This window comes from Lipophrys pholis (genome assembly GCF_963383615.2).
Source record: "Lipophrys pholis genome assembly, chromosome: 21".
NCBI classification, from domain to species: domain Eukaryota; kingdom Metazoa; phylum Chordata; class Actinopteri; order Blenniiformes; family Blenniidae; genus Lipophrys; species Lipophrys pholis.
The window spans coordinates 16,521,770-16,547,829 of record NC_137649.1 but is presented as its reverse complement, the minus strand read 5'-3'; the positions used below and the strand labels follow the sequence as shown (position 1 = coordinate 16,547,829).

General features: G+C 43.8%; 2 protein-coding genes across 4 annotated transcripts; both read left to right on the top strand.

The window, feature by feature from the left end:
- The first annotated feature begins 343 nt into the window (after positions 1 to 343).
- Positions 344 to 10,300, top strand: LOC308126467 (WD repeat-containing protein 26). Its single transcript, XM_080490881.1, has 14 exons — positions 344 to 1,009; positions 2,941 to 3,040; positions 3,757 to 3,813; positions 4,862 to 4,998; positions 5,816 to 5,913; positions 6,009 to 6,165; positions 6,452 to 6,590; positions 7,048 to 7,188; positions 7,592 to 7,711; positions 8,460 to 8,605; positions 8,775 to 8,853; positions 8,991 to 9,120; positions 9,692 to 9,886; positions 10,142 to 10,300. Exons 1-14 carry the CDS (start codon positions 705 to 707, stop codon positions 10,165 to 10,167), a joined length of 1,830 nt encoding a protein of 609 aa, XP_080347007.1. The 5' UTR covers positions 344 to 704; the 3' UTR covers positions 10,168 to 10,300.
- A 4,707-nt stretch (positions 10,301 to 15,007) lies between these two features.
- Positions 15,008 to 25,833, top strand: LOC308126372 (fasciculation and elongation protein zeta-2-like). Of its 3 annotated transcripts, XM_080490717.1 has the most exons (10): positions 15,008 to 15,388; positions 18,247 to 18,355; positions 18,583 to 18,699; positions 19,358 to 19,499; positions 19,926 to 20,053; positions 20,525 to 20,674; positions 22,016 to 22,091; positions 22,182 to 22,247; positions 22,459 to 22,486; positions 22,925 to 25,833. In XM_080490717.1, exons 1-9 carry the CDS (start codon positions 15,084 to 15,086, stop codon positions 22,467 to 22,469), a joined length of 1,104 nt encoding a protein of 367 aa, XP_080346843.1. In that variant the 5' UTR covers positions 15,008 to 15,083; the 3' UTR covers positions 22,470 to 22,486; positions 22,925 to 25,833. The 3 variants fall into 3 exon arrangements, with proteins under 3 accessions (XP_080346843.1, XP_080346842.1, XP_080346841.1); XM_080490716.1 differs by lacking the exon at positions 22,459 to 22,486 and having other exon boundaries at positions 15,020 to 15,388; positions 22,925 to 23,071; XM_080490715.1 differs by lacking the exon at positions 22,459 to 22,486 and having other exon boundaries at positions 15,020 to 15,388; positions 18,580 to 18,699; positions 22,925 to 23,071.
- Positions 25,834 to 26,060: the final 227 nt, after the last annotated feature.

Below are 26,060 nucleotides of genomic sequence, written 5' to 3'. Positions count from 1 at the left end.
CAGTCCATATTAAGCGATGATACAGTGACATTAGACATGATTTATTTACTAAATGAGATCCATATCTGATATGGATCTCATTTAGATATGGATCTGAGGATTTTATAACTTGTTTGCATAACTTTGTTGAGAACTTGGAATTAATTCTGAGAGGTACTCGGACAATTTTAAATATAGTCTCATAGAATAAAAGTGATGTTTTGGGATTCATTTGATGATTGTGTGAGGTGTTTAGTATGCTGGATTGGAATTATAGTGGATTATATTTCTACCCGGAAGCATGGCAGTGTAGGAATTTCCTGTTACGTCAGGGCGTCAGGACTCCATTAGAGCTGCAGCTGTTTAGAGAGAAACAACAACAAAACGGGCTAACTGACAGTACGCTCCGAGCCCCACAACGAGGCCTCCAGTCTGGACATTTAACCTTAATTTCCCACCCGGAGCTCAGCCGGCTTCTAACCACGGCCGCTCTCGGTGAGGAAACTCTGGCCTCCGCTTCCTCCTCCTCCGACTCGGACACCGGCGGAGCGTCGCCGCCCCCGCGGAAGAAGCACCGAGCCTCGGCGGCGGAGGGAGCAGGAGAGCCCGGGGCTTCAGCACTTGTAACAGGCCTCACCGGAGTTGTACTCGGACTCGCTACACACGCACAAGCCCCCTCTGCCATCCACTTTAACCGAAGTGCTGTCAACAATCTCAGCAGCAGCATGCAAGCAAACGGGGCAGGTCAGGGACAGGAATCGTCGGAGCTCTCCTGCCTAAACAGCGCACAAAACGGGGAGTCATCCTCGGCCGGCGGATCCCACTCCAACGGGCTCCTCTCTAGCACAGACAACGGTAACAGTGTCGGTACCAGTAACGGCTCTTCAGCTGGACCATGTTCGGGGACTTCGGCCGCCTCCACGGCCTCGGCTTCGGATGTGGGCTCTCTGAAGAAGAAGAAGCGGCTATCGCAGGCGGAGGAAGATGTCATACGATTAATAGGGCAACATCTCCACGGACTAGGGCTCAAGTAAGTTTAATCAATGTGTCAGTCGAGGAAAAACTTGGAAAGGCATTGAACGTTCGCGTTGAACACAAGAGGTGCGAACCATTTATCCGCTGTTTTGTGCGTAACTGCGAAATAGCGGCTGGTATTAGTGCGCTTTCACAGACACAAACATGGGGGGATGGGGTAGTTAGTTAGCCTGCGAGCTCGGCAGTTGGTAGAAAGAAGGGGTCCATCTTGCACAATAACAGTTAGCTTCGCGGCTAACGGCGCTAGCCTGCGCTGAGGTGTTCTTGTCCTGACACTAAACCTCCACACAAACATAAAACTGTTCAACGTTTCTCCGTTTTGTGTGTCTGTCGTGAATCGAGTGTGTTTGATGTGCTATGGGTGCCACGATGTGGAGGTGATCGTTATATATATCGCTCTGAATAGAGGGCATTACATCATCTAACGTTAGGAGCGTTTATTCACAGAAAACAAGATCCGCTGACTTTGTTGTGGATTGCAGAGACGTAAAATCGTTGACATGACAAACGAGACACTTGGTTTAGTTTCTTATTCTTTTTTTTTTCTTTTCAAGCGAAGTGCTCAAACAGGATCATCGAGTTTGCGCTGGACGATTTTTGCGTCTTAAGCTCTATTGCGCAAAAAAAACAAAAAACGATTGCGGAGAAAATGTGAGGTTAATGTGCGGCTTGTGGGGGCTTCGCTTGAATGATCGGTGGTTTTTCTTGGAATACTGGACTTGTTTTTGTTCGACATTAAGCTGTAACATTGAAACATACGACCATAACGAACGTGGCTATGAAAACTGTTTGGCTTATTTTAGCATTGCGTGTGCATCCTCTGCACATCTTCTGCTGTCATTTAGAGCAATATATAATATAATATATTCATCATTTCTACACAGCTCCACTTGTAAATGCCTTCTTTTTTTGTCATTGTCCCCGTTTCAGGGCAGCGTGTCAACAGACAGCCACGAACAGCATGTTCCTGTATTAGGGCATGTATTTATTTAAAGAGCCGTCAGTACCGTGGGCGACATTTGTTTCTGAATTGAGCAGGATCAGATTATTTCATGGCGGCTGAGGAATGCGCTCTCTACCAGCTTTTTTGTGATGGAAACGCTGTGTTTGAATCTAATTATAGCACAGTGTAGTCTTCAAGAAATGTATGTGTAGTCATCTTCTTCAAAGTGGCCATAGTTGGACAGCTTGACATCTGCTGATATTTGGTGCCCTGCAGAGAAAAGTGTAGCTACTATGAGAAGTTATTATTATTAAGGAAGCTGTAAGATCACTGTTTATACAATGGTGGCTGATTGTGTATGGGGTATAACATGCCTGGTATGAAACAGAGCCCCCATATTTCAGCTGGGGAAATGCAAGAGGAATCAGTGTAGCAGTCAGCCAGATGAGAGTCTCAGTACAAGGCTGCTGCGCCACTCCATTGATACCTGCGAATGATGTCATCATGCTGAAGGTGTCAGCCGAACCCCCTCCAATACCCGTCTCACTCTCATCTCACACACACACATCTCTGTAAGCACCTTTGTGATGATGGTGTGTGATTGGCCGTGAGATGTCATTTGGACAGATGGTATAGTTCATGATTGACAGGCTGAAAGGGTCATAGCAGCTGCAGGAAAAAGCTCCGGTCATGTCCATGGACCCTTCCACTCTCCACATATGATGCTGGAGTGACACAATTGCTCTCCAGGTGTTCTTGACAATGAAGGTATCTTCGATCCACTTCCAGTCTATGGCATGAATATTGTCCCTGTGCTTAATTTGGTACCACTTATCACCTGGATAACTGTCTGTATGATAAAATGCCCATGACTTTTTAGTGCAGAGAAGCTGAGTCCAAAACAAACATCTTGCTGGTTTAGTTCAAACATCTGAACACGGACTTATTTATGTCATTATTTTTTATTCTCTGTGTCTCTGCAGTCAGACAGTGGACCTGCTGATGCAGGAATCGGGCTGCAGACTGGAACACCCCTCAGCCACCAAGTTCCGCAACCATGTCATGGAGGGAGAGTGGGACAAGGTTTGTCTTAGTTTAAATGGTTACAAAATGGCAACTAGTTTGAATACTGAATTTGTGGACATCCTTGGAATCTGGTTTTCAGCCTGTAATGTTTAATAAAATGAGGAGATTGTTTGTTTGTTCAAGAAATCACAGAATGTGTTCTCCTCAAACTCACCATGTGGTAATGATAAACAAACACAAATATGATTTCTGTGAATTGTTGTGGAAGGAACTGTCTGATTATTTTTATTATTGTTTAATGGTAAACTCCAATCTGCAATTAGGGCACGTTTCCACAAAGTCATAGTTTTATTTGTTATTGTAACACATAAATTTGTTAAATGTAGTGATTTTAGCCAGCGCTGTTTTGTAATTGTAAAACCAAATATCAAGTAATAAGTCATATTACATGATTATTGTTATATTTACCTTGGGCTCTGTTCACATTGGCGTGTGATTTATATATTAAATTATGAGTCTTTGAAATGTAACAATTATCTTGAGTCCAAACAGTATGTAGTACACAAACAAGCTTGTTGTATTAAAACATTTACAAGTACTGGTTTGGCAGGCACCTGAGTGGGTTTTACCCACAAAAACCTAAGACTTGTTTTACTGTATGATAAGTTTTTGTTTGGCGGTGCATGCATGCAAACTGCTGAGGTAACCATTTCTCTCTCTGTCTGTCCCCTCCATCACCCCCCCCCCCCCCCCCCCCCTTTGTTTTGGTTCAGGCTGAGAATGATCTCAATGAGCTGAGAGCACTGATGCATTCTCCCAATGCTATTGTGGTAAGCTCCCTTTCCCCAAACCTCGACTGGACTGAATGATGGTCGGTCATTGAGCAGACAGAGCTGGAGGTTCTAGAACAGTACAGTTTTGAAGCAGGTTCCTGCAGCCCGGACAGAGCTGAGCCCAGAATGTACATCACATCAGAGTGTGTGACAGTGAATAATGAAGATTGTTTTGTTCCAGGGTTAAAAAGCTGCCTTGGATTGGTAAAATGTCAATGATTTTACCATATAAGCTCAAAGTAGGGATGTATTTTAGACTGGTTAGCTCAGGCTCGTCTAGTAATCAGGGGACCTGAAGAGCTCCAAAAGTGTTTCTTATGCCTGCTGCTTTGTGTCTAATAGTAACTGGCCCTGTGCAATGGTGCTATTTTTTTCTTATTCCGGAAAATAGTAGCTCTTCATTTTTAACTGTTGTCGCAGTATGTGGAGCCATTTTAGGTTGCAATGGTCATGTTGACAATCCCGATACCGCCCAACAGTTCTCAAAAGGCGAGCTTGCATCGCACGCCCAGTTGAGGGGTTTAGAGGTGAATGTGTTTCTGTGCTTGTTATTTGTAGACGTGTGTGGGTGGTTGTTGTCTTGGATTTCAGTGTAGCAGGTATGACTGAGCTTGGCACCCGTTTGTCAGTGCTTTGGTGCATACTGAAGATAAAATGGAGAAGATTAATTCCCCAAATATCCCCACCAGTGCTTGTAAAGCCGTGATGGTCGTGGTCAGCGAGAAGGAATGAGAGTAGTGGTGGTTATGCGGCCGTGTTTCACATGCACAGCTTTGAATATATTCTGATGATGATGGCATCTGATTTTCATTATGATGCCATCTGTTTGAGCTCTGATTGTAAAGGGCATCATGAATATTTGTGTATGTCCTTCTAAGTTGTAAAAATGTTGACCAGCTGTTGTTAGATCAATGATTGACCTCACGGATTTTCAGTATAAAATGGAAACCTGATATAGGATATATAAATTTTTTTCCCCACTCATTCCTCCATCTATGCTCATTGTGTATCTCCTCCATACTCATACTGCTCTCCTCCTACTCAGCGCATGAAGTTCCTGCTGCTGCAGCAAAAGTATCTGGAGTATTTGGAGGACGGCAAAGTCCTGGAGGCTTTGCAGGTGCTCCGTGGGGAGCTGACGCCACTCAAGTACAACACAGATCGCATCCACGTACTTAGCGGGTACTGTTTCAGATTGCAACTTCCGTATAGCACTCTACATACACAGATACACACCAACAAACATTCCTTTTTAATAGCTCAGTAGTCACCAATGATACAGCTTCTTCTACTGGTCATACATGGGGGGATAAAACCAGATTTTTAACTGAAATGAGTTGACTGTTCCAAACATTTCACTTGTAATATATCATAAGAATATTACATAGTGGTGCTTAATAAAGAGGGTAACCCGGTAGCCATTAATAGATTTATTTTTAACTTTCTGATGTGTCTATAACAACTACCATCTATTTCTGTTATCAGGCTCTTATTGCTTTACTCATGCAACAGTGATCTTTGGAGTCTCAAACTCTTTAACCTGATTTTCTGTTTTGGCCATAATCAGAATTCCAAAAAGACTTTTTGCATTTTGGTTGAATTATTTGATATGTCTGTGTGGTATAATTTAAATAATCGGCTTTGTATATACAATATAAAACTGTTGTGGGTACAGGCCCCATGCTCCCAGTGAAGAAAGTCTTTTTGTGATCTCTTTATCAATCGGTGACAGCTGATCACTCAACACCACCTACAAGCCTGTTTGCCTAATGGACTGCCAGTGAAAAGACAGGAGATATAATTGATTTATTGCATGTCTTAGGCTAGTCAATTACCTGTTTCTCAAAACATCAGCAACTGTGCCGTTACATTCAAGTCAGCGCTCATCTCAAGTGTATGTCTTAATTCGGTGTATAGTTTTGGTGATAATCTCAATCATTTTGTTGTAAAGTCTTCTTTTTCTGTGTCTGTGCTGACTTTCTTGACGTGTGTCTTCCAGGTACCTAATGTGCAGCCATGCCGAGGATCTCCGGGCGAAGGCAGAATGGGAGGGGAAAGGCACGGCCTCGCGTTGCCGGCTCCTGGATAAGTTACAGAGTGAGGAGATGTTCCCGTAAACTCCCATATCCACTGAACGCACACATTCCATTCACAGAGGTAATGTTGGCCGCGGCTTTCTTTCTTTCTTGTAGCGTACCTGCCTCCCTCTGTGATGCTGCCCCCTCGGCGACTGCACACGCTGCTGCGGCAAGCAGTGGAGCTGCAGAGGGACCGCTGCCTCTATCATAACACCAAGCTGGACAATAACCTTGACTCAGTCTCTCTTCTGCTCGATCACGTCTGCAGCAGGTTGGTTTTTCTGTTATTATGACATGTGAAGGTACCATGTATACATGTTTCGCGTTCTTCTTTGCTAAAAATGTCAACTGATGTGAGAATTTTGCAATTTCCAAAATATGAGTGATGCTAGTAGTTACTTAAATTAATAATAATAAATTATAACCTCTTTCACATCTATTACATAGTTAATAATACTGTTACTCCAGCATATTTAGATGTACACAGTATACTGTAAGATTTATCGTTGCTGACTCACACAGAGTATTTTAACCTTCGTTTTATTTCCATATGGCAGGAAACAGTTCCCCTGTTACACCCAGCAGATTCTGACAGAGCATTGTAATGAGGTGTGGTTCTGCAAATTCTCAAATGATGGCACCAAACTGGCGACCGGATCCAAAGACACTACGGTCATTATTTGGCAGGTGGACCCGGTGAGTGTTCTAAGAAAAAGAACCGTCTCTGTGTGGAATTTTCTGTTTCTTTTTTTTTTTTTTTTTGCCTGAAGGAAGCAGGAAATGCAGCTGTCACATCATGAATACTTGCAAGATCCCATTTTTTCCCCAACATGTTTTGGATGTATGTGATAAAGTCTTAAATGATTTCGTGTTTTTTTTTTTCATATATAGAGAGAGTGTGTTTATCTCCTGGAAACACTCTTCACAAGCAGTCTGTCGTTGCAACACAGTGATGGAGATTAGATGCAAAGCTCATCTTTGCTTTCTCAGCATTACACATCTTAAGTAACTTGTGTATTCTCTTCAGTGTTTTTCTTCTATTTTGACGTCAATTGTTTTCAGTTCATTTGCACTTCTCACGCCATCATAAGAAACAATGAGGTTTTCTGCCCGGTTCATTTGTTCTCACTACCCTCCTCATATCTGTATACAGGAGAGCCACCAACTGAAGCTGCTGCGGACTCTGGAGGGTCACGCGTACGGCGTTTCCTACTTAGCCTGGAGTCCTGATGACACCTACCTGATCGCCTGTGGACCTGACGACTGCTCTGAGCTGTGGCTCTGGAATGTTCAGGTACCATTCATGCACAGAGGCGGCAGTTTTCTTTGTTGGTAACTTTTAATTATATACTGGCTCTTAAATCCTGCATTTTTTTCCATTTGCCAAATATTTTTTTAATGTGAATAGGAATGTGACATTTAGTGTAAAGTCAAATATTGGTGCTTCAGATTAGTGATCCCTGCTCCATAAACAAATAGGAACGAAAACCGTGCCTATAGCCTTCATAGATCCTCTAGAGTGGGCTGTGTACTCAATGACCTCTCCTCTTTACCCATCTCCTCCCCTCCCCTTTCTGTTTCAATGACTGGTCCCTCCCCCCTCTCTTACTTAATGGTCCTTCTTACCGTCTCCCTTCCCCCATTTGTGTCTCCTCTCCTGTATTTTCATTGTTGCCTCCAATACCTCTCTCTACCAGACGGGGGAGCTGCGGACCAAAATGTCCCAGTCCCATGAAGACAGTCTGACCAGTGTGGCCTGGAACCCCGACGGCAAACGCTTTGTCACTGGCGGACAAAGGGGACAATTTTATCAGTGTGTAAGTGGTTCCGATGTTTCCAAACAAGGTGTTGTTACTACCAAGAAGTTTTGCTTTGTCTCTGTAGAGACACTTCTTTATTTAATCAGTGCTCGTTGTTGGATATGTTTTGAAGGGTTGGGTGTTGGTGGAGGTAGATACTGTAGGTAGAAAAGAGAAATTACAATCCAAGAAATTCTTAAATTCAGCAGCTGTGAGCATCTGCTTGACTGTCATGCTGAGCCTTAAATATACAAGAGATAATTGCCTCTTTCATTGTATTGATTTTCAAGCCTTCAACCCAATGAACCTTTGAAAGTGTCTTTTTCTATCGCAGAGGAACATTTTTTGCGTTTACTGAATCTGGTCTCTTGGTTTTTTTCTTTCTTTCTTTGAAAGTCCAAGATTTTTTTAAAGATTTGTAGAGAGAAGTTTACTATTACGACAATTGCAATTCTGTTGTTGAATCAGACTGTCACATTGCGCTTGCTCTGTTGTGGGGAATGACAAGAGACTCTGTGTGTGTGTGTGTGTGTGTGTGTGTGTGTGTGTGTGTGTGTGTGTGTGTGTGTGTGTGTGTGTGTGTGTGTGTGTGTGTGTGTGTGTGTGTGTGTGTGTGTGTGTGTGTGTGTGTGTGTGTGTGTGTGTGTGTGTGTGTGTGTGTGTGTGTGTGTGTGTGTGTGTGTGTGTGTGTGTGTGTGTGTGTGTGTGTGTGTGTGTGTGTGTGTGTGTGTGTGTGTGTGTGTGTGTGTTTTTTTTTTTTTGTCAGGACCTGGATGGTAATTTGTTAGACTCCTGGGAGGGCGTGAGAGTGCAGTGCCTGTGGTGCTTGGGCGATGGCAGGACGGTGCTGGCCTCAGACACCCACCAGCGCATCCGGGGATACAATTTCGAGGATCTTACGGACAGAAACATGTATGTGTCAGCACCCATGCCCCCCCCCCCCGTTTTAAAGCAAGATTAGGTTAAATGTCTGATTTATTACATTGATGTCGTGTGCCCTTCTCCTTGGTAATGTAAGCAATAGGCAGTTCCTGGATATTGTTGGATCATACACCAAGATGCTCGTGTCTTGTTTCCACAGAGTTCAGGAGGACCACCCTATCATGTCTTTTACTGTTTCAAAGAATGGAAGATTAGCTTTGTTAAATGTAGCAACTCAGGTAAGTGTCTGATAAAAGCCAATATAAAGTTATTTTCTTTTGACGCACATCGCTGTTAAGAATATTATAATATGCAATTTCCTTCACAAGGGTTCCAATGAAACAGTAACATTGTCTTCTTCTTTGACCTTATGTAGGGAGTGCACCTGTGGGACCTTCAGGACCGGGTGCTGGTGAGGAAGTACCAAGGTGTGACCCAGGGCTTTTACACCATCCACTCCTGCTTTGGAGGACACAACGAAGACTTCATTGCCAGTGGCAGCGAAGGTATAGATAGAAAGCTGCAGAGCAAAATGTGAATAACAGTAGGACTGAGATTCTTTGGAACAAACCTACTGGTTAGGAAAACCTGTTTTTGTATCGTTCTGTGTTCCGTCTAGAAGTCAACAGTCTCGCTGTTTTAGTCAGTTTTTTTTTTTTTAAATAGAACCTGTAATTCAAAGGCAAGAGCAACCCTGTGACCAGGAGTTCACTGGTTTGAATCCCGCTGCCATCAGGTCACTTTACTCAGCATAAAACTTACAAATTAAATACACGGATCGAATAATCTGAGGATACAAGCTGAAACTATTCTGTATTGGAAAGAATTACTGATGTTAAACAATGAAGCAAAGATTGAGTTGAAATATTTGAGCTAAGTACTGCTTTGGTTTCCATATGAAATAAAAAACAGTTTGACATACAGTGAAGGAGAGGTCGAGGTGCAAAGATTAAAGCTTAAGCCCCAAGAAGCTTATCTTTCATGTTTTGTTTTTTTAACTAATCTGGTTGGTTGTTATTGTGAAATTTAACGGCAATTACCCCCCCCCCCCCCCAATTTCCTCATACCAATCCCCAGATCACAAAGTGTACATCTGGCATCGGCGTGGGGAACTTCCCATCGCTGAGCTCACAGGCCACGCGCGTACCGTTAACTGTGTGAGCTGGAACCCGGCGATCCCAGGCCTCATGGCCTCCGCCTCAGACGACGGCACGGTGCGTGTCTGGGGTCCGGCACCCTTCCTCGACACACAAGAGACAGATGGACTCAACGGTAACTCTTGTTTTCATTATTCATTCAACTATTGAAGATATCCAGTTTTTACTTTAGATTCGCTGGCTAATGATCTGATTTTTTTCTTTGTAAAACTATGCAGTTTAATTCAATTAAAAAGTTGTGTATCATAGGCACTTGGGAATGTAAAGAAATCTTTTTTTTTTTTTTTTTTTTTTTTTTTTACATTATTTATTAATTTAGGCTGCCACATTTATGCATTTTTTTTTTGGTTTGTTTTTTTTTCTTCCTCAGAAAACTGCAGTAATATGGACAGTTGATGGTCACTTATTGAGCAGATGACATCTCTCTTAAACATCAATCCACGAATCCCACAACAAGACAAAATTCAAGCGGGCAAATAAAATCTAGCATCCACCTAAAGCAAGTGAAGACAAGCTTAACAGAAGCCACAAAACACAAAAGAGAAAAAAAAAAAGAGTTAGGGGAAAAAAGAAAAAAAAAGTCTCCTGACTGGCCCAGACGAAAAGGTGGAGACGGTGACGGACAAGTTCAAGTCCTCATTCAAAGCCCGATCCCGAGCCTGGAAGACCAGCTAGTGGCCGGTGGGAAACTCCACAGCTGAGCTGGTGGCTGTTCTCCTCTTCCAACTCGCCCTCCTTCCTCCATTTTGCTGCATGGTATCCAGCCATGCCCAGTTTTTGCAAATGTCCCAGGAAGTCCACCTCCCACCTTGATCTTGGAGTACATGGAGTCCAGATGAGGCTTCCGGATAGACACGGCAGACCCCCCCCCCCCCCCCCCCCCCCCCCCCCCCCCATCTCCTCATTGGACTACATCTGTCTGCCTGTGTGTCTCACGTTACCTGTATAATGTCTCCATACACATGGGTGGGATGTTGTTGGGAGAGGATTGTGCATAGGGGGGATATAGCAACTCTTCAGTGTGTATATTTTTCTTTCCCCCTTTTTCCTGCCTTTTTCCTCACATTTGATCCTTTGGAAAATGGCCACACGGCTGCCATCAAAACATCGATCGACCAACTGACACAAGAAAAGGCTATGCTACATGTTGGATTTTGTTATGATAGACATTGCGTTTATTCTCAATTTAAAGTTGAATCTTAGCTTGAGTAGTGCCCGTGGAAAGCTTTAGCGTGAGGATTCCACTTTCCGTTTGTCGGCATAAGAAAGAACGAAACCCTTTTTATTCCTTAATTTAAACTTCTAACAAGGACAGTCGCTGTTATGTTTCCAACTGACAGGCCCCCACCGTCCACTGTTGAGCTAGTACCGCACAACTCCCATTACATCTGCCTGAGAGGAGGACCGGGGGGGATTCACAGTTCACATATCAACTGCGAGGGGGGCACTCGTCACCGAGGTGGGGGTCTTCACTGTTCAGACATATACACTGACCTTTCTAAAAACACATGCTTTCAGACATGAAAGATTTCAAGTGCAACTTAAAAGTGCACACTGGTGACTGCTGTCCCTACTGTGTGTGTGTGTGTGTGTGTGTGTGTGTGTGTGTGTGTGTGTGTGTGTGTGTGTGTGTGTGTGTGTGTGTGTGTGTGTGTGTGTGTGTGTGTGTGTGTGTGTGTGTGTGTGTGTGTGTGTGTGTGTGTGTGTGTGTGTGTATTTGTTAGTGAGAGTGTGTGTGTGTGTGAAAGAGAGAGAGTGGTTGTGCATGCACACGGAGTTGACATTACTGGGCGCAGATTTAATTGGCACGTGTTTTTGTATCTGTTTTCAATTCGCACCAGCAGAAGGTTCTCACCCCTACGCCTCCTTCCCTTATGCTCCTAAACCCATAGTAAAATTGTAAAAGACGATTTTTAAACCAATTCTAAGTTATCCAAAGCCCCAAAGGGACCTCTTTCTGTGGAACAAAGAATACTTGAGAGCCATTTTGTAAAAGATGTTTTTTTTTTTTTTTTTAAATCTGGGGCTTTAATTTTTACATTAGGCTTTCTTTCTCCTTACTGTGTGGCATTTGAATGGCACTGAGTTACTGGCAGGTTTGTGAGGAAAAGAAAAGGAGAACCAGAATGAGCGATTTCATTGAGGCACGTTTAAATAAAGAAAAGCTGTAAAGACTTGTGTTACTAGCAAAGGGTCATTTCATATGAGAGTTTGATGATTGTAACTGCTGGATGAGCCGTCAGAACAGCTCTGGAGGGAAGAGGCACCAGAACCACATTATTGGCGCACAGTCGGGGAGTGTTGTTGCAATCACACACACACAAACTGCCTTCCTGTTCATACAAGTTGCACACAAACCTTCTTTATGTACGGCACCCTCACTGCACTTTGTGTGGTCTTTCTGCTCCCTTGCACAGACAGCAATGGGCATCTCTTCATGAAGGCCGTGACCTTAAGGTTGCAATGCTTATGGCTGAAAAAGGTTGCATTGGCAAAGACTTTAAAAACTTATTTAAAAAAAACAAAACAAAAAAACCCCAGGAGATTGTTGAAGGAATTGAGCCCTTACTATGCCTCTATGCACCCAAAAACAGTGACTGATCTCCACAGGATAAAACTCAGCCTTTCACCTAAAAGGCGCAGCAGCTTCTCCTTGAGGGTACCGCTCCTGGGGCTCGGAGAGAATTCAGCATTAGCACCCCCTACTGCTTTCCAGTTATTCACTGGTCAGTGCACCATTCAAAGCTTTCTTCCTCCCTTTTTCAGGGTATGTAATGACTATTTGCTACAGACTGATATACAGTAAAATGTTTAAAAACAGTGCTTTTCTGTCTGTTTTTATTGAACTTTTTGTTACTTAATTTTTTTTTTTTTTGTTGTTCACATTATATCATTTTTGGTTGATCTCTATCCCTGTATGATCATATTAAAATATAACCAGACATTTGGGAGTCCTCTTTTTTTTTTCTTTTTTTTCTAATCCTTATAACCCTTCGTTAACATTCTTTTACATTATAAGTTTTTTTTTTGTTTGTTTGTATTCAGTTGCACCTTATCGGCTACTCTCACAAACAAATATGCACAGTAACACCCATGCCAATAGGGGTGGGAGGATCAGAGGAAGTGTGTTACCTACAATCAAATCAGGTTTGAACTATCCACCCCTCGCCTTTAAAGAGTTTCCTTCACGCGAAAATCTACTTTACCACATGTCTTTGTTAATCGACCGATATCGCTCAGTGTGCCATTGGCAGACGCTACTCCGCTGACCCATATGAAGCCATGTGAGGCACACTGGTGTTTTCTGCAAGATGATGTATGTCATAGGCTGATCTTCACATTAGGGCAACTTTTTTCTTCTTTTTTTTTTTACCCCCCCCCCCCCCCCCCCCCCAAATTCCTGGACCGTAGAATGGACTCCCCCTTCTTCGCCACACATCATTTCAGAAGACTTGAGTTGAGCCGTACACAATAATAACCCACGCGAGTTTCAGTCAAACACCATTCACCTGCTGGTGGCAAATGCGATGTCTGTATGCAAAATGGTATCCACTCTGTTCCTTTGTTCAAGTTTTCCAGATGGGGTTGTTTCTCATTTAACTGTCTTAATTCTCAGAGGTGGTGTGGTGGTGGGTCGGGATTTGGGTGGGCAAGCGAAGGGCTTACTGTAGCATCTCTAAGTTCGTTGGGCAAGGGCGGGAAGGGGAGACGTGTGGGTTTGCATTCAATGTGTTATTTACAAAAGTGATTGTACTGTTTTGTATTGTTGTGTAGGAAAAGTGTTACGTATGCATATTTTCAATAAAGCATTCAGGGTTTTGGAGGGGAAAAAAAATGCCCAAAGGAGTTTGATGAGGGCAGGAAACTGTGCAGGCCTAATTTGTGGACACCCATCAGGTACCCAGAAAACCCATCTCTCCCACCCGTAATCTGGTGTGCAGATCCAGGTAAACTCTGAATCACTTGAGTTGGCAAAGCATGTGTCAAAGCCTCTGGTGGAAAACACTGGGTTGGTTTTCTTTTGTTAAAATTGTACTTTTTTTTTTCCTGTATTCAGTGATTTATTTCTAAATGTCTTGAAAGCAATGTCTAGAGTCAGCCTGTCTGGAAAGAGGCTATCTTTGATGCCCACATTAGGAGTAATAAGAACAATTGCCAATAAAGTCGAGTTATTTTAAGTAATCCTTGTTGTTGAATATGCCTTTTATACAAAAAGTATTCTTTCAGGGCACAAATTATCCCGGATGCATTGGACATGGGGGTATTTTCTCTGGACACAAAGTAAAACTGTCCAAAGTATAAGGAACAATCAGGAATTCATGGAAAGTACATTCAATATGCACCATATATTAAGAATGATGTTTCGTTTCCCAGGCATATGAAAACTTGATGTAAGAATTGTTTTTGAAAAAGCTAAACATTGAATGGTTTAATACTTTAAAAAAAGGAAACATCAGTTTATTATTATTATTAAACTTTTTAATTTTTTTTCTTATTTTTAGATAATTTGCATAAAGAATACTGTTTCACAAAAATGAATCTACTTTCTGTCCGTCAGTGTCATTGCACCCCCTTGTGGCATGTCTTAAAACACCAACCATGCGTCCATCTTCTGTATCTGCTCCAACCAGAGTGGACTTGTAGGGGCTGGAGTTTATCCAAGCCTCTGGGCCTTACGCCCTGAACAGACTGTCTGCCCATTATAGGGCTAACACACAGAGATATGACAATCATCCACACACACATTCACAGTCCACTAAGCCCAAATAAATATTTTTGAAATGTGTGCTGGAGTTCAGAGGAGATATTTCAGGCCAGATGTTTTCAAATACTGGTGAATAAATGACTTTTGTATGAGTGTGTGTGTAGTAACCACACATGAGGGGTCATAGTACAGTGTTTCCATGTTTCTCCAGTCCCACAGTCTAAAAACATGGACTTGAGATTAATTAGTTTCTCTAATTTACCCACTGATGTGTGTGTCTGTGTTTGCATGTGCTGCGCAGATAACCTGTCAAGTGTACACAATGCTTTCATTCATTTCCTAAAATTGATGGGTTCTTGAGTTCTGCAGAAAACCTCAACACAACACATCTATGTTGAAAATAAATAAATAAATGTGGCTGTGTACAGTGACGCGCGATGCTTGGGTTTGTTTTGCTCCATACGAAGGGGCGGGGGCTGCGCGTTGACGTCACGACGCACCGCCTCCGCGCTCCCCTCCGTCTCTCCGTCCCAGTCTGATCTCTCCGCACCGATAACAGAGCACCACCGAGGGGTCTCCGGCCGGTAAAGCAGCTCCCGCGGCGGTCATGGCGGCGCCGTTAGCCCACTTCGACGAGGACTGGCAGGACTTTAACGAATTCAAGCCGTCCTCGGCGTCGGCCGACCCACTGGACCAGCTGAACTCGAACGTGGCCGACCCGTCGGGCCTAGACGACTTCTCCGACCTGGACAACAGTTTCTCCGGGGAGATCTGCAGCTTCAAGTCGATGGAGGACCTCGTCCACGACTTCGACGAGAAGCTGACAGTGTGCTTCCGAAACTACAACACCACCACGGAAAACATAGCGCCCGTCAAGCCCATCACGGAGGATAATTACCTGAAAGACGACGAGTGAGTAGCCTGTTTTAGTTGTTTATTTTTTTTTTAACGGCAACTTTTAATCTCTGCAGCGACCTAGCCGCGTTAGCCTCTTCGTGCTAAACCCCAGAAGAGTTTACCGGGTGGAAGAGCTCCGCTCAGATCGCTGCAATCTGTGTAAAGTTTAACCGGAGACATGTTTGCGCAAACTGAACACACTCCATGAACTGCTGACAAACTCCATATTCACCGAACACATCAACTCCCCACTAAGCTTTGCATTCATCGCGGTGTGAAGTAAAAACAAATGAAAGCCACACTTGATTATATATACTTTTTGTGTGTATAATTTGTATTTGAGCTTTGTGGTTACAGCATTTGTGAATCGATTATATGTGTCAGACTGTGTGTGTTGGGACTCTGGCAGGGATTTTGCCACGTCTCCAGTTTCCACTTCTTCATTTCACACTGCATGTACTGATGTTAGTCATGAAACCTTAAAACTGTATAAACTGCTCTTTATCCAGTATTTTAACCATTTGATTCTTGCTTTTGACTTCGAGGACCTTTGCTTTTTCCCTCCCACTTTAAACAGAACCAGCATGTCATGTTTCATGTATGTAATCGTTACTTAAAGGTCAGTCTGTTCCTTCAACCAAAGCATCCCTTGTTATCTCAGTCGGAGGTCCTCAGCCTCTGCTGTATTGTAATGGAGCTGAAATGTCACAACAGCACATTAACGTGACAACATGTTATTACTGCACAGCAGCGAGTCACATCCATCCCTCAGTCAGCATGGATGTGCTTGTAACTACAGAGCTGTATGGGCTGCATGGATCGCCTGTCATCCTCACCCTGCACACTGAAAAGCTGCTTTTTGAACTTGACATGGTGAACGTCACGCTAGATACAGGCCAGGCTTAATATTTGCACATGGACATAGACGATGAAAACGAATAATTCTGATGGCAGGGTGGTTGGACTCCTCATTGGCTTTAGTGACAAATAGACAAATTTGCAGTTTTACAAGGACAGGGAGATATAATATATAAAATGTAATTGTGTTTAAAATGGTTAATTATCTTTTCTATGGTGACTTGGTTGCAGATGATGGAGTGATCAGGCAAGAGAAGATCAGGATAGTGTAAAAATGGACGAAGTGAGGACATACATGCTATTGGTGTAAGGAAGAAACAGAGTATTGAAAGAAGAAGTACATGGTGACTTGGCTAAATATAGAAATCCATATATAGAAGAATGTAGCTTTTTGTCAGTGAGAGTTTCAAATTGCGTAGAAAAACAACAAATTACAGCTTGCATCTCTTCTGTGGCGAACTAGGACTCTGGTAGCTTGGACATACAGTCCATTTCGACATATATTACAAATATGTTGCACGATTCTTAGATTTATTTTCTGGAATGTGGGTAGGCGGGTCAAACAGGGAGAAATATACATGTATTGCTGTAGGTAGGTAAAGAAACAAAAGGAGAAGGGAGTGGAATAATTGGACGGCAGCCCGCTGAAAGCCCAAAGAGCAGCGCCAGGCTCAGGGAGAGTCTTTTCTGGATGACTGCACTTTTGCAGGACGTGCTTAGACGCTTAACAAGTTCTCCAGCAGTGGCCACGGCGGAGACGAACCGCGGGATGACAGGCAGGAAATGTGTGTTTGAGTTTGAGAGCAAAACGGGAAAACCAAATGTTCAATCTGCACATATATTAGCATAGTTTGTTTTTAGAAATGCATAAATTCTCTTGTCGAGATGAAGACAGGCCCTTTAATGTATTTAAATGCAAGTGGGCTCTGGGAAATTAAAGCGTGATGATGTGTTTTGGCAGGCGTTCACATGTCTGAGACAGTGTCACTGCCAGAGGCACAAAAAATATTTCCTGCCAGCCTTTGCCCTATTTAGAACAGGCCAACAGCTCCAATGGTCCCCAAGCTGTGCATGAACACTTCAGGGAGAAACAAGCATGTTACATAAACACTGGTGTGTGTGTGTGTGTGTGTGTGTGCACGCGTACATGTGCGCAATGGGTGAGGGTGACAATGCAGGGATACTCTGACACATGGGTTCACAGCATCCATTCTCTCCTCTTCCACCGGCAGAGCCAAGACTAAAAAAAAAAAAAAAAAATCAAATTTGCATACGCCCTTTAATTTTCCTGTCCGGAACAGACTGGATTTATGGTCATTCAACAAACCTGATCGCCTCCACTGCACAGGACTTTCTTATATTCGTAAAACTGCACAGTTGTTATTGAATTCTCCACAAAGTATCACTCCAGAGGGTAGAGCTTGACCAACACCGGTGGTCTGGAGCTGTTACAGACATTTGCACACATTGTACCAGAGCCACGAAATCTTCTCCAAAATATGCTTTTAAAGACGACGACGGATTTCACACTCTTAACAGTAAACTTAATAACAGAGTTCGCGGCACCATCTGTTCAGCTCTGGTGTGTTTTCTTCTAACTTGTGTGCTGAAGACGACGGTAAACATTCGCTTGTTGAAACAAAATAGTTTTTGATTCAGAGGATAATGTCAGCCTTGGGTCATGTTGAAGCACAGTTTTAATGCAAAGCGACTGTTTGGTTGATTTACACGCATCACATTTTACTCTAATGAATCCCGGCTAAATGACACGTGTGGGATGAAAAGGGTTGTCGCATTCATCAGTGATGTCTGTGCGATGCAGCGGGAACAGGGTGAAGTGGTGAGGGGGTGGCCAGAGAGCAGAACTCTGCCAAGTAATGCTGTGTCACGGGAAGCAGGGTTATTTCTATCTGTAGCTGCTTCTGTATTCCGACCACAACTTGAGTGTATGCTTCATGTTATTATGTTGCCCTCCTCCCGATAAAGTCTCCCGGCTGCCTCTTGATCTCTTCCAGGGTTTGGAACGCTCTGACTGATAACTACGGCAACGTGATGCCCGTGGACTGGAAGTCGTCACACACTCGCTCGCTGCACCTGCCCATCCTCAACCTCACTCAGCAAGAGGTACCGCCAAGCAAACGCACTATGATTAATTTTTTTATCAGCGCACAGTAAACACAGAGGCTAGAGGATCGCACCTCACAAACAAAAGAGCTGTCGCAAATGTGTAAACAGTTTGAGCCTCCGCCTTCAGTCTGCTGAAATACCCGTTTGCTGCCTCATCCAAGGTGTGTCTCTCTCTCTCTCTCTCTCTCTCCATTTATGGCCTCGCGTTCGTCCCGGACCAGCAGAAGTTGGACAATCAGTCACTGGACCTGTCGGACGATGAGGAACTCAGGGAGCAGATGGATATGCACTCCATCATTGTGTCCTGCATCAACAATGAGCCGCTCTTCACGGCTGAGCAGGTAATCCTCAGTCGTACGTTACGTCACCTTGCATGTTGGACAAACTCAAAAGTGAGACTAAATTTGAAGATATACATGGAGGCAAAATACTAGACCACTGAACTGCTTCCAGGCACTGGCAGCGTACACACATGATGTGAAGGCGAACAATGTTCTTCACATGTATTTGAAGTATGCCTTAGTGGGCTTCTTTTCATATTCACTTCAGAGTTTAGGATGAATAATACACACGCATGTCGAGCTTTGTTTCAGATTTTTATTTTGAAAACATAGAACCTCAGTGTAGTTGAGCTTGTAAAAACTCCTGTGTCTCTCAACAATGACAGTGTAAGAGCTCCCAGCAGCCTTTTTATACTGAACAGCTTAACTGTATCCGTCTCAGATGTGCCTCATGTGTCTGAGACAAACATGAAACATAAATATCAGCCTGCAACAAGCTCAGCTTTCTTTGTCAGATATAGTGTGTGATGGAGGCCGAGCACTGTGTCGTGCTGCTTTGTTGCTCACTAATACAAAACGAGAGACAAGCACCTAAATTGGAAGATAAGCATTGCAACAGTGTGATATCATTACAGAGGAAAGTACAGTATTAGATGAAACTGTCTAAATATCCGGATGTAAATACGTTTTTTGTGCATGCCTGTGTGCTGTTGTGTAGGTGATCGAGGAGATAGAAGAGATGATGCAGGAGTCCCCGGACCCTGACGACGACGAGAGCCCCTCCCAGTCCGATTTGTCAATGCTCTCGCAGGACCTGCACAGTATGAAGCGCTCCGGCTCCAACACCAGCTATGAGGACCGTGAGTATCACCGTTCACTTCCACAAAACTTGAAGCTTTTATTGTGACATGTTATTGTCCTCATTACACGGATTTATTATGGTGCGTTTGTTCCTCTGTCGAATGAAGTGTGATGGGTCACACTGTCCGGTTCACAGAGGAAATGGCTCTGCACACGTGATAACCTAGTTATGTAAGATTTAACAAATACAGACAGACAGCAATTTGCAGTGTCCCATGCTGTTACATAACCAACTGCATATATGTGGTTTGAACACTATTATTCATGCTTGAATTGGCGCAGAATGTGCATTTTAATAACGTGCACCAAAGGCAGTTGTACACTTGATATATTGACTTAATTGATCATGAAGTCCGCTGGGCTCAGCCGTAACGCATGTCCACCCTCTTCACCACTGAGCTTCTCTCTCTGCACCGGGTCCTCAGGGCTGCGTCAGCTGTCTGTGTCGGAGCTGACAGAGACTCTGGAGGAAGTGGAGGCGGCCATTCGCCGCTACAGTGAGGAGCTGATCCAGGCTCTGGCACTGCGGGATGAACTCGACTATGAAAAGGAGGTAAATTGTTTGTATTGCACCAAAGCAAATGTGTGCATGTTGGAAACATCAGGACGAATGACGCGAATTTAAAATCCGAATGAAACCAATAGGCAGTTGGTTGACCAACCGAACCAAATCGGATGTATTCTGTACAGGTCAGCAGGCCATCACGTGGCAAACACAGAGACACACATTCAAACACGCTCAAATTCACACCTATGAAGTCACAAATGAACCTTAAATGCATTTAGGCCACGTTTACACGTACTCGAGTTTTTACAAAAATTGATTCAGGAATTATTGTTTGTGGTGAGTCGTTGCTGCGATTAGGTGTAAATGCGCGGCCCAAACGCAGAAAAATATCACCGTTTTCTTCAAATACCCGGGTACGTGTAAACGTGGCCTCAGACTACGGGGCGACCCACTACACCACTGTGCAGCCACTATTGAAAACCGACAAGAATAAGGAGATGTTTTGTGTGTGAACAGGTGAAGAACAGCTTCATCTCGCTGCTGATCGAAGTGCAGAACAGACAGAAGGAGCACCGCGAGCTGCTGAGGAAGAAGAAGAAAATCCGAAGTACAACCACGATGGGGCCGAACGGCCAGAGGACGACCAGCACGCACATCCCCGGCACGGTGAGTCACTGCGTGACACAAAGAAACAACCACACACATATGCTCTGTTTGCATGACGACGATCAGCAGGATCGACGTGGAGCCGCACGCCGGCTCAAGATTATGAGGAGAGACGCGTGAGCTGGCAGACGGTAGACGGCTTGCATGGAAGAGCCGCGTTCAAAATAACACCGAGGCCTTCGACAAGCCTTTTCCCGTCTTTTTTCCCTCTGATGCAGAAGCCTCCTCCTCTTTCTCAATCTCTCTTTTTTTTTTTTTTCCTCCTTCCTCTCACTCTTTGTAGCTCCTCACTCTGGAGGGACTCTCCAATGTCATTCAAAATGGGCTCCGTCAAACTTTTGGCACCACGGGAGGGGACAAACAGGTGCCCCCGCTCTTTCTTTCCACTGCAGAAGTCTGTGCAGTCCCCCCCCCCCCCCCCCCCCTACACTCGCATGCTTGTTTTAATTTCTACAGCTTCCATCTCTGGTTGTTGGTTCATTCTGTTCTGCTTGTCTTTTTTGTCTTGATTATTTTTATTGTTCTTTTTTGTGCTTACATTATTGTATTTTTAATTTTTTTTTAAACACTCGATTTCATCAAAGCATTAATCTATCAACTGTCAGTTATATTTTACTGTTTCTCGATTGCGCTTATCTTTTCTTTTGTTGCATTTTTCTTTCCTTTTCCGGCCTCACATCAGTGAGCATTTCCTCCGGAAGGTTAAAAACAACCAGCAGCCGCGGGCGAACACCTTCTGTCTTTGCCGCGTGTACATGCCCTCAATGTTACCGACAGATGTGGGATTTCATAATCCTGACTGAGGCAGCGCTCACACACTTAGTGCGGATACAAAATTAGAAAATATGAGGAGTGAAATCCACACTTAAATCACTTTAAACTGACTTTTATTTCTAAACCAAAAGGGGGAGTGGCCGCTGTGACAGATACTCTAAATATACAGAGACGCTAAATATAATGTATTGCATGTGTAATGATATTGTAACAACATTATTCGATAATAAAGTGCCAGTAATTTCTAGAATATGTAAAGTAATTCCGTCATTGTTCGCTGGACTTCCCACCTGCTGCCAGAATATTTCTCCTTCCAAGCCCCTGGTGTCTGTTTGGTTTGTGCTGTATTCAGACTCCAAACTCTAATCAAAGCTGCACCTCAGTTGGAAGCCAACCAGGACTTATTTTTCTCAGTGGACTTATTCCGCTCGTTTGAGGCACAGCAGGGTTCGGATGGCTAAATTACACTCCCATCAACGGACGACGCAGCAAACACACAAGTGTTTGCTTTAACCAGACTGGGAACACACCCTTAGAGTTAAATAACGTTTTGTTGTTTCCTTTCAGTATCTGACTACAGTGATCCCCTATGAGAAGAAAGCCGGCTCTCCTCCGCTGGAAGACCTGCAGATCCTCACAAAGAGTGAGTGCACAAACAAACAAGACGTGGTTCCGTGTGACGATGGTGGTGGTGGTTTTTAAAAATGTACTAAGCTGCCGTGTCCTCGTCCAGTCCTCCATGCCATGAGGGACGACAGTGAGAAGGTTCCTGCCCTGCTAACAGACTACATCCTCAAAGGTAAAAACCCTCCTCACATCTACACCGACCCGGTCATTGCAGTAAAGCTCGACCTGACGTCTTCCTTTTTGGGAAAGTTCATTTAAAAATCGCTCGGCACAAAGATGAATTCAAGGAAGGGAAAAACAAAAAAAATGCTTTTCTTGCCGTCCTTCACTGTTGACCTGTACCTTCCTTGTTTCTCACCTGTGCTGCATTGTCCTCTGGGTAGCTCTGGTATGAGAGCGGTGGAAACTGAGGTTTGTGAGGCTAACACAGAATATTCACCTTCAGCCTTCGCCCCCCCCCCCCCCCCCCCCCTTCTTTCTCTCCGTCTCATAGTGACATTACTTCAAACCCGACGCAGTCAGCAGCAGCAGCCTTCCTCTGCTTTACTCTTCGCTGTAGTGCCTATCGTGCTCTGTAGCGCTTGTGGCTCCACTACGACACCCCCCCCCCCCCAACCTCCCCCCACCCTGAAAAACACCAGATGGCACACTCATGCACATAACCTGCTGGCTTGTAGCGGCGCCTCTTCACGTCTTTGCTTCTCTCACCTGTGACTACCGTCCGTTCTCCCGTTTCTCTCACCGCACATTTCTTCCCGTTGTAGCCGCTCTTCCATCCTGTACTGCTCTCCTCCACGCCAGCGCTGAAGCAAGCGAAGCTCATCGGCTCACCTGCTCTTGTCTCCACAGTTCTTTGTCCCACGTAAAGCGAGGGAGCGAGGCTCGTCTTTCCAGAACCATCCGCCGGACCGCCAGAGGGGAAGCGTCTGGTAATTTGGAAAAGCCAGAGTTAAAATCCAAACCTTCCTTTGCTCCTGCTCTGGTTTCACTTCTTAGACTTTTCTTCCTTCGTGGTATTTCTTTTTCTTTTCTTTTTTTTAAACTCACCTTTTTAACTCTAGATATAACTTCATTTGTGATCTCTTAATGTTTTAATGCTTGAGTGCTTCGTCCCTGTAAATCCTGACTGCATGACAACTTCACAATGGATGCCAGTAATCAGTATTAGTCTGAACACCTCTTGAATAGTGAAACCACAGGGACAAACATGTTTAGTTTTTTTTTTTTCTTTCACACACAATAAGCAGACCTGAGTCTGATCACTCTTGTTTTGTGAATCAAATTTGTTTGTGTCGTTAAAACCTGATTGAGGGGGGGGGGGGAAACTAACGAACCTCGGCACAATCTGAATCTCAATGTGCCAGGTGGAAATAAACACAAGTCCTGTTTGTGTTTGTTCCCCTTTAGAAGAACCTTTTTGCATAAATGGCATTTTGTTGCTTGATTGCACATGAAGTTGGTTTGAGTCGATGAGCAAACCCTTTCATTTAAAGACAAAAAGTAAGTCATTCTGTTGCATGTCTATTTGGGTTTCTGCTCCACGTCTAGCTCTTAGCGGAATGTCAAAATGAACTATTTTGTATATGATTGAGAGGAATTGCACAGTTTTGGGAACTTTTTACTCATTTGAAAAAAGGGACAAAACACGATCCGACAAAAGAAAGTGGCGGCTGGCTGAACAAATGTGTAAAGCATATTTTTGGATAAGGGGGAACTTTGTAATGATTTTGTAAATGCTGTTCATTGACCTCTGAGCCCTCGATTGTTGAACCTCCATCCCCAACATCATCGCTTTCCTCAGTCTGTAGATACCTCATGTTAGGATTTCCCCCAGAGTGGAAAAACAATCTGGTTTTAAATTGTTGGGTCCATAGTGTCGTTAGGACTCCTTCAGATTAGATAGCTGTGTAGTTAATCTGTGGGTTTTATCTGTTGAATTGTGTGGTAGCACTTTATTCTGTCAGCGATCTGGTGGAAGGATTTTCGGCGCGTTACTTTCAGAAATACTCGAAACCTTTTCATGTGCCAACCCTGAAGAAATGCTGTCGTGCACGTTTCCTACGTTGACGACGGTGAGAAGTTAAAACGCCTTCAAAGGGACGCCCCGCTGATTTCGTCTTCAAACTGCTGTCTGCTACATCCGACACTTGTACTTGTTCTTTCACATTCACTCTGCAAAATTCTACCTCACTTTAGATTGTGTGAAGCACGCCACGTGATTTTTCAGAAGCTTCTCCCCCTCAGATTCATCCTGCAGAGTCAGACTATGATTATCTAAAGCATCTTTTGTGTTCGTATTGGTCAGTCCAGTTTTCCGTACTAAAGCTCGTCTTATATGGAAATTGGCTTTAGGTAAGATATATCTTCAGTTTAAGATTTTCACTATTTCAAGCTTGGAAATCCTAATTTATTGTGGCACTTGGTCAGAAAAATAAGAAGTTGTAGCTTTATAGTTTGCCACATTTTTTAAATGTTCTACATCAGAAATGGCTGCTCGCAGCACAAGAGCTTCACTAGTCCTGCCAGCACTGCAGCAAAACGTAACTTCATCATCCGTATACAAATGTGACGGAGGCAAGCTGTTCAATCGCTGAATGAATGAGGCGGGGCGTCCCTTCACACGTCTGCTGCACCTCCATCACTTCTTCAGCTCGTTGGCTCATGGAGGCTCGGCTGCAGGGCCACCGGACGCCGTCGGATCAGGTCTAGTCTAGCTCTCAGGTACGCTCGTCGGTGTTGGTATACAAAAAAAAAGGATATTCACGGTACTACAACATTCCCAAGTCTTTTGTTTCTGAGTTTCTAGCAGCTGCAGGTCAACTCTCTCATTTCCTCAAAGGTTTCTTCGAATGAATCCAGGTAGCATCGCACACATTGCTTCAGTCACAGTTTGAGGCGTCAGTTTAGCGGGGAAACTCCTCGAGTAGCGGCTGCTTGTAGCATCTGCTCGGTGTAGCAGAGAGGGAAGGAAGTTTTCTGGGTTGAAAAGGCTGAAGGCGTGTTCTTCTGTCCAGGAGGAAGTGGACTGTGAAAACAGATGTTGGGGAAGATTGCACACAGGGTTGTGAAATGAAAAGGGGGTCTCACTTATTTTGTTAACGCAAGACAAAAGCTTATAGTTGATATTTTTAACTATTTATACCTAACTCGCCAGCTACGAGAGAAATTCACAACTGAGCATGTGCTGCATGCACTTTACTACCGCGAACACGCGTTTAATGGTTCTGGATTTGTTTGTTTAGGGAGATTATCAATGTCACACTAAAGGGACGAGTGCATGTCGCAGCGACGGAGCGTCAGGATTTGAAGAAATCTGAGGGTTTGTCACAATCGAAATACAGGGAACCAAATCTCCCGCTTAAATTTTCAACACCAACCTTGTGAACAGACGACAATATTGGTTTTTGTTTTCTGTTGCGATGCACTGAGGCCGCTGCAGGATCTCCCCTCGGGCCGGAACCCCTCGTCTGGCCTTCTCAAGCACACATATCAGTACAATTTAGAGATTTATATTTATACATGTGCAGCGCAACAAGCAATGAATAAGAGGCTGCCTTTGTACATGCCTACAAATCTTTGTACATCCAACAAACTCCGTATGTTTTTAATGCAATACAAGGCCCCCCCGTTTGGGGTTCATGTTTACTGTCTCATGTGGTACCGCAGTACATTAATTTATTCTGTAAATGTTGTTTTTTGTAACCATGTTATTGACTGTAATGGTGCAAGTGTTTTGTGCCGTCATTGCAACTCATTTCAAATAAAAATTAAAATAGAAAAAACCTGATTTGAACGTTGTGTTTTGAATCGACTTTGTATGAAATCCCACCAGAAATATGATGATTTCCATCATTTCCAATTTCTGCTCAGGTTTGAGCAGGAGCAGCATCCAGTGTTAAAACTATGAGAAATCAAGCATGCAGACATCACATGATCCGCTCTGGCGATCCCATAAAGCAGCAGCAGAAACTCATTCACTCAATCT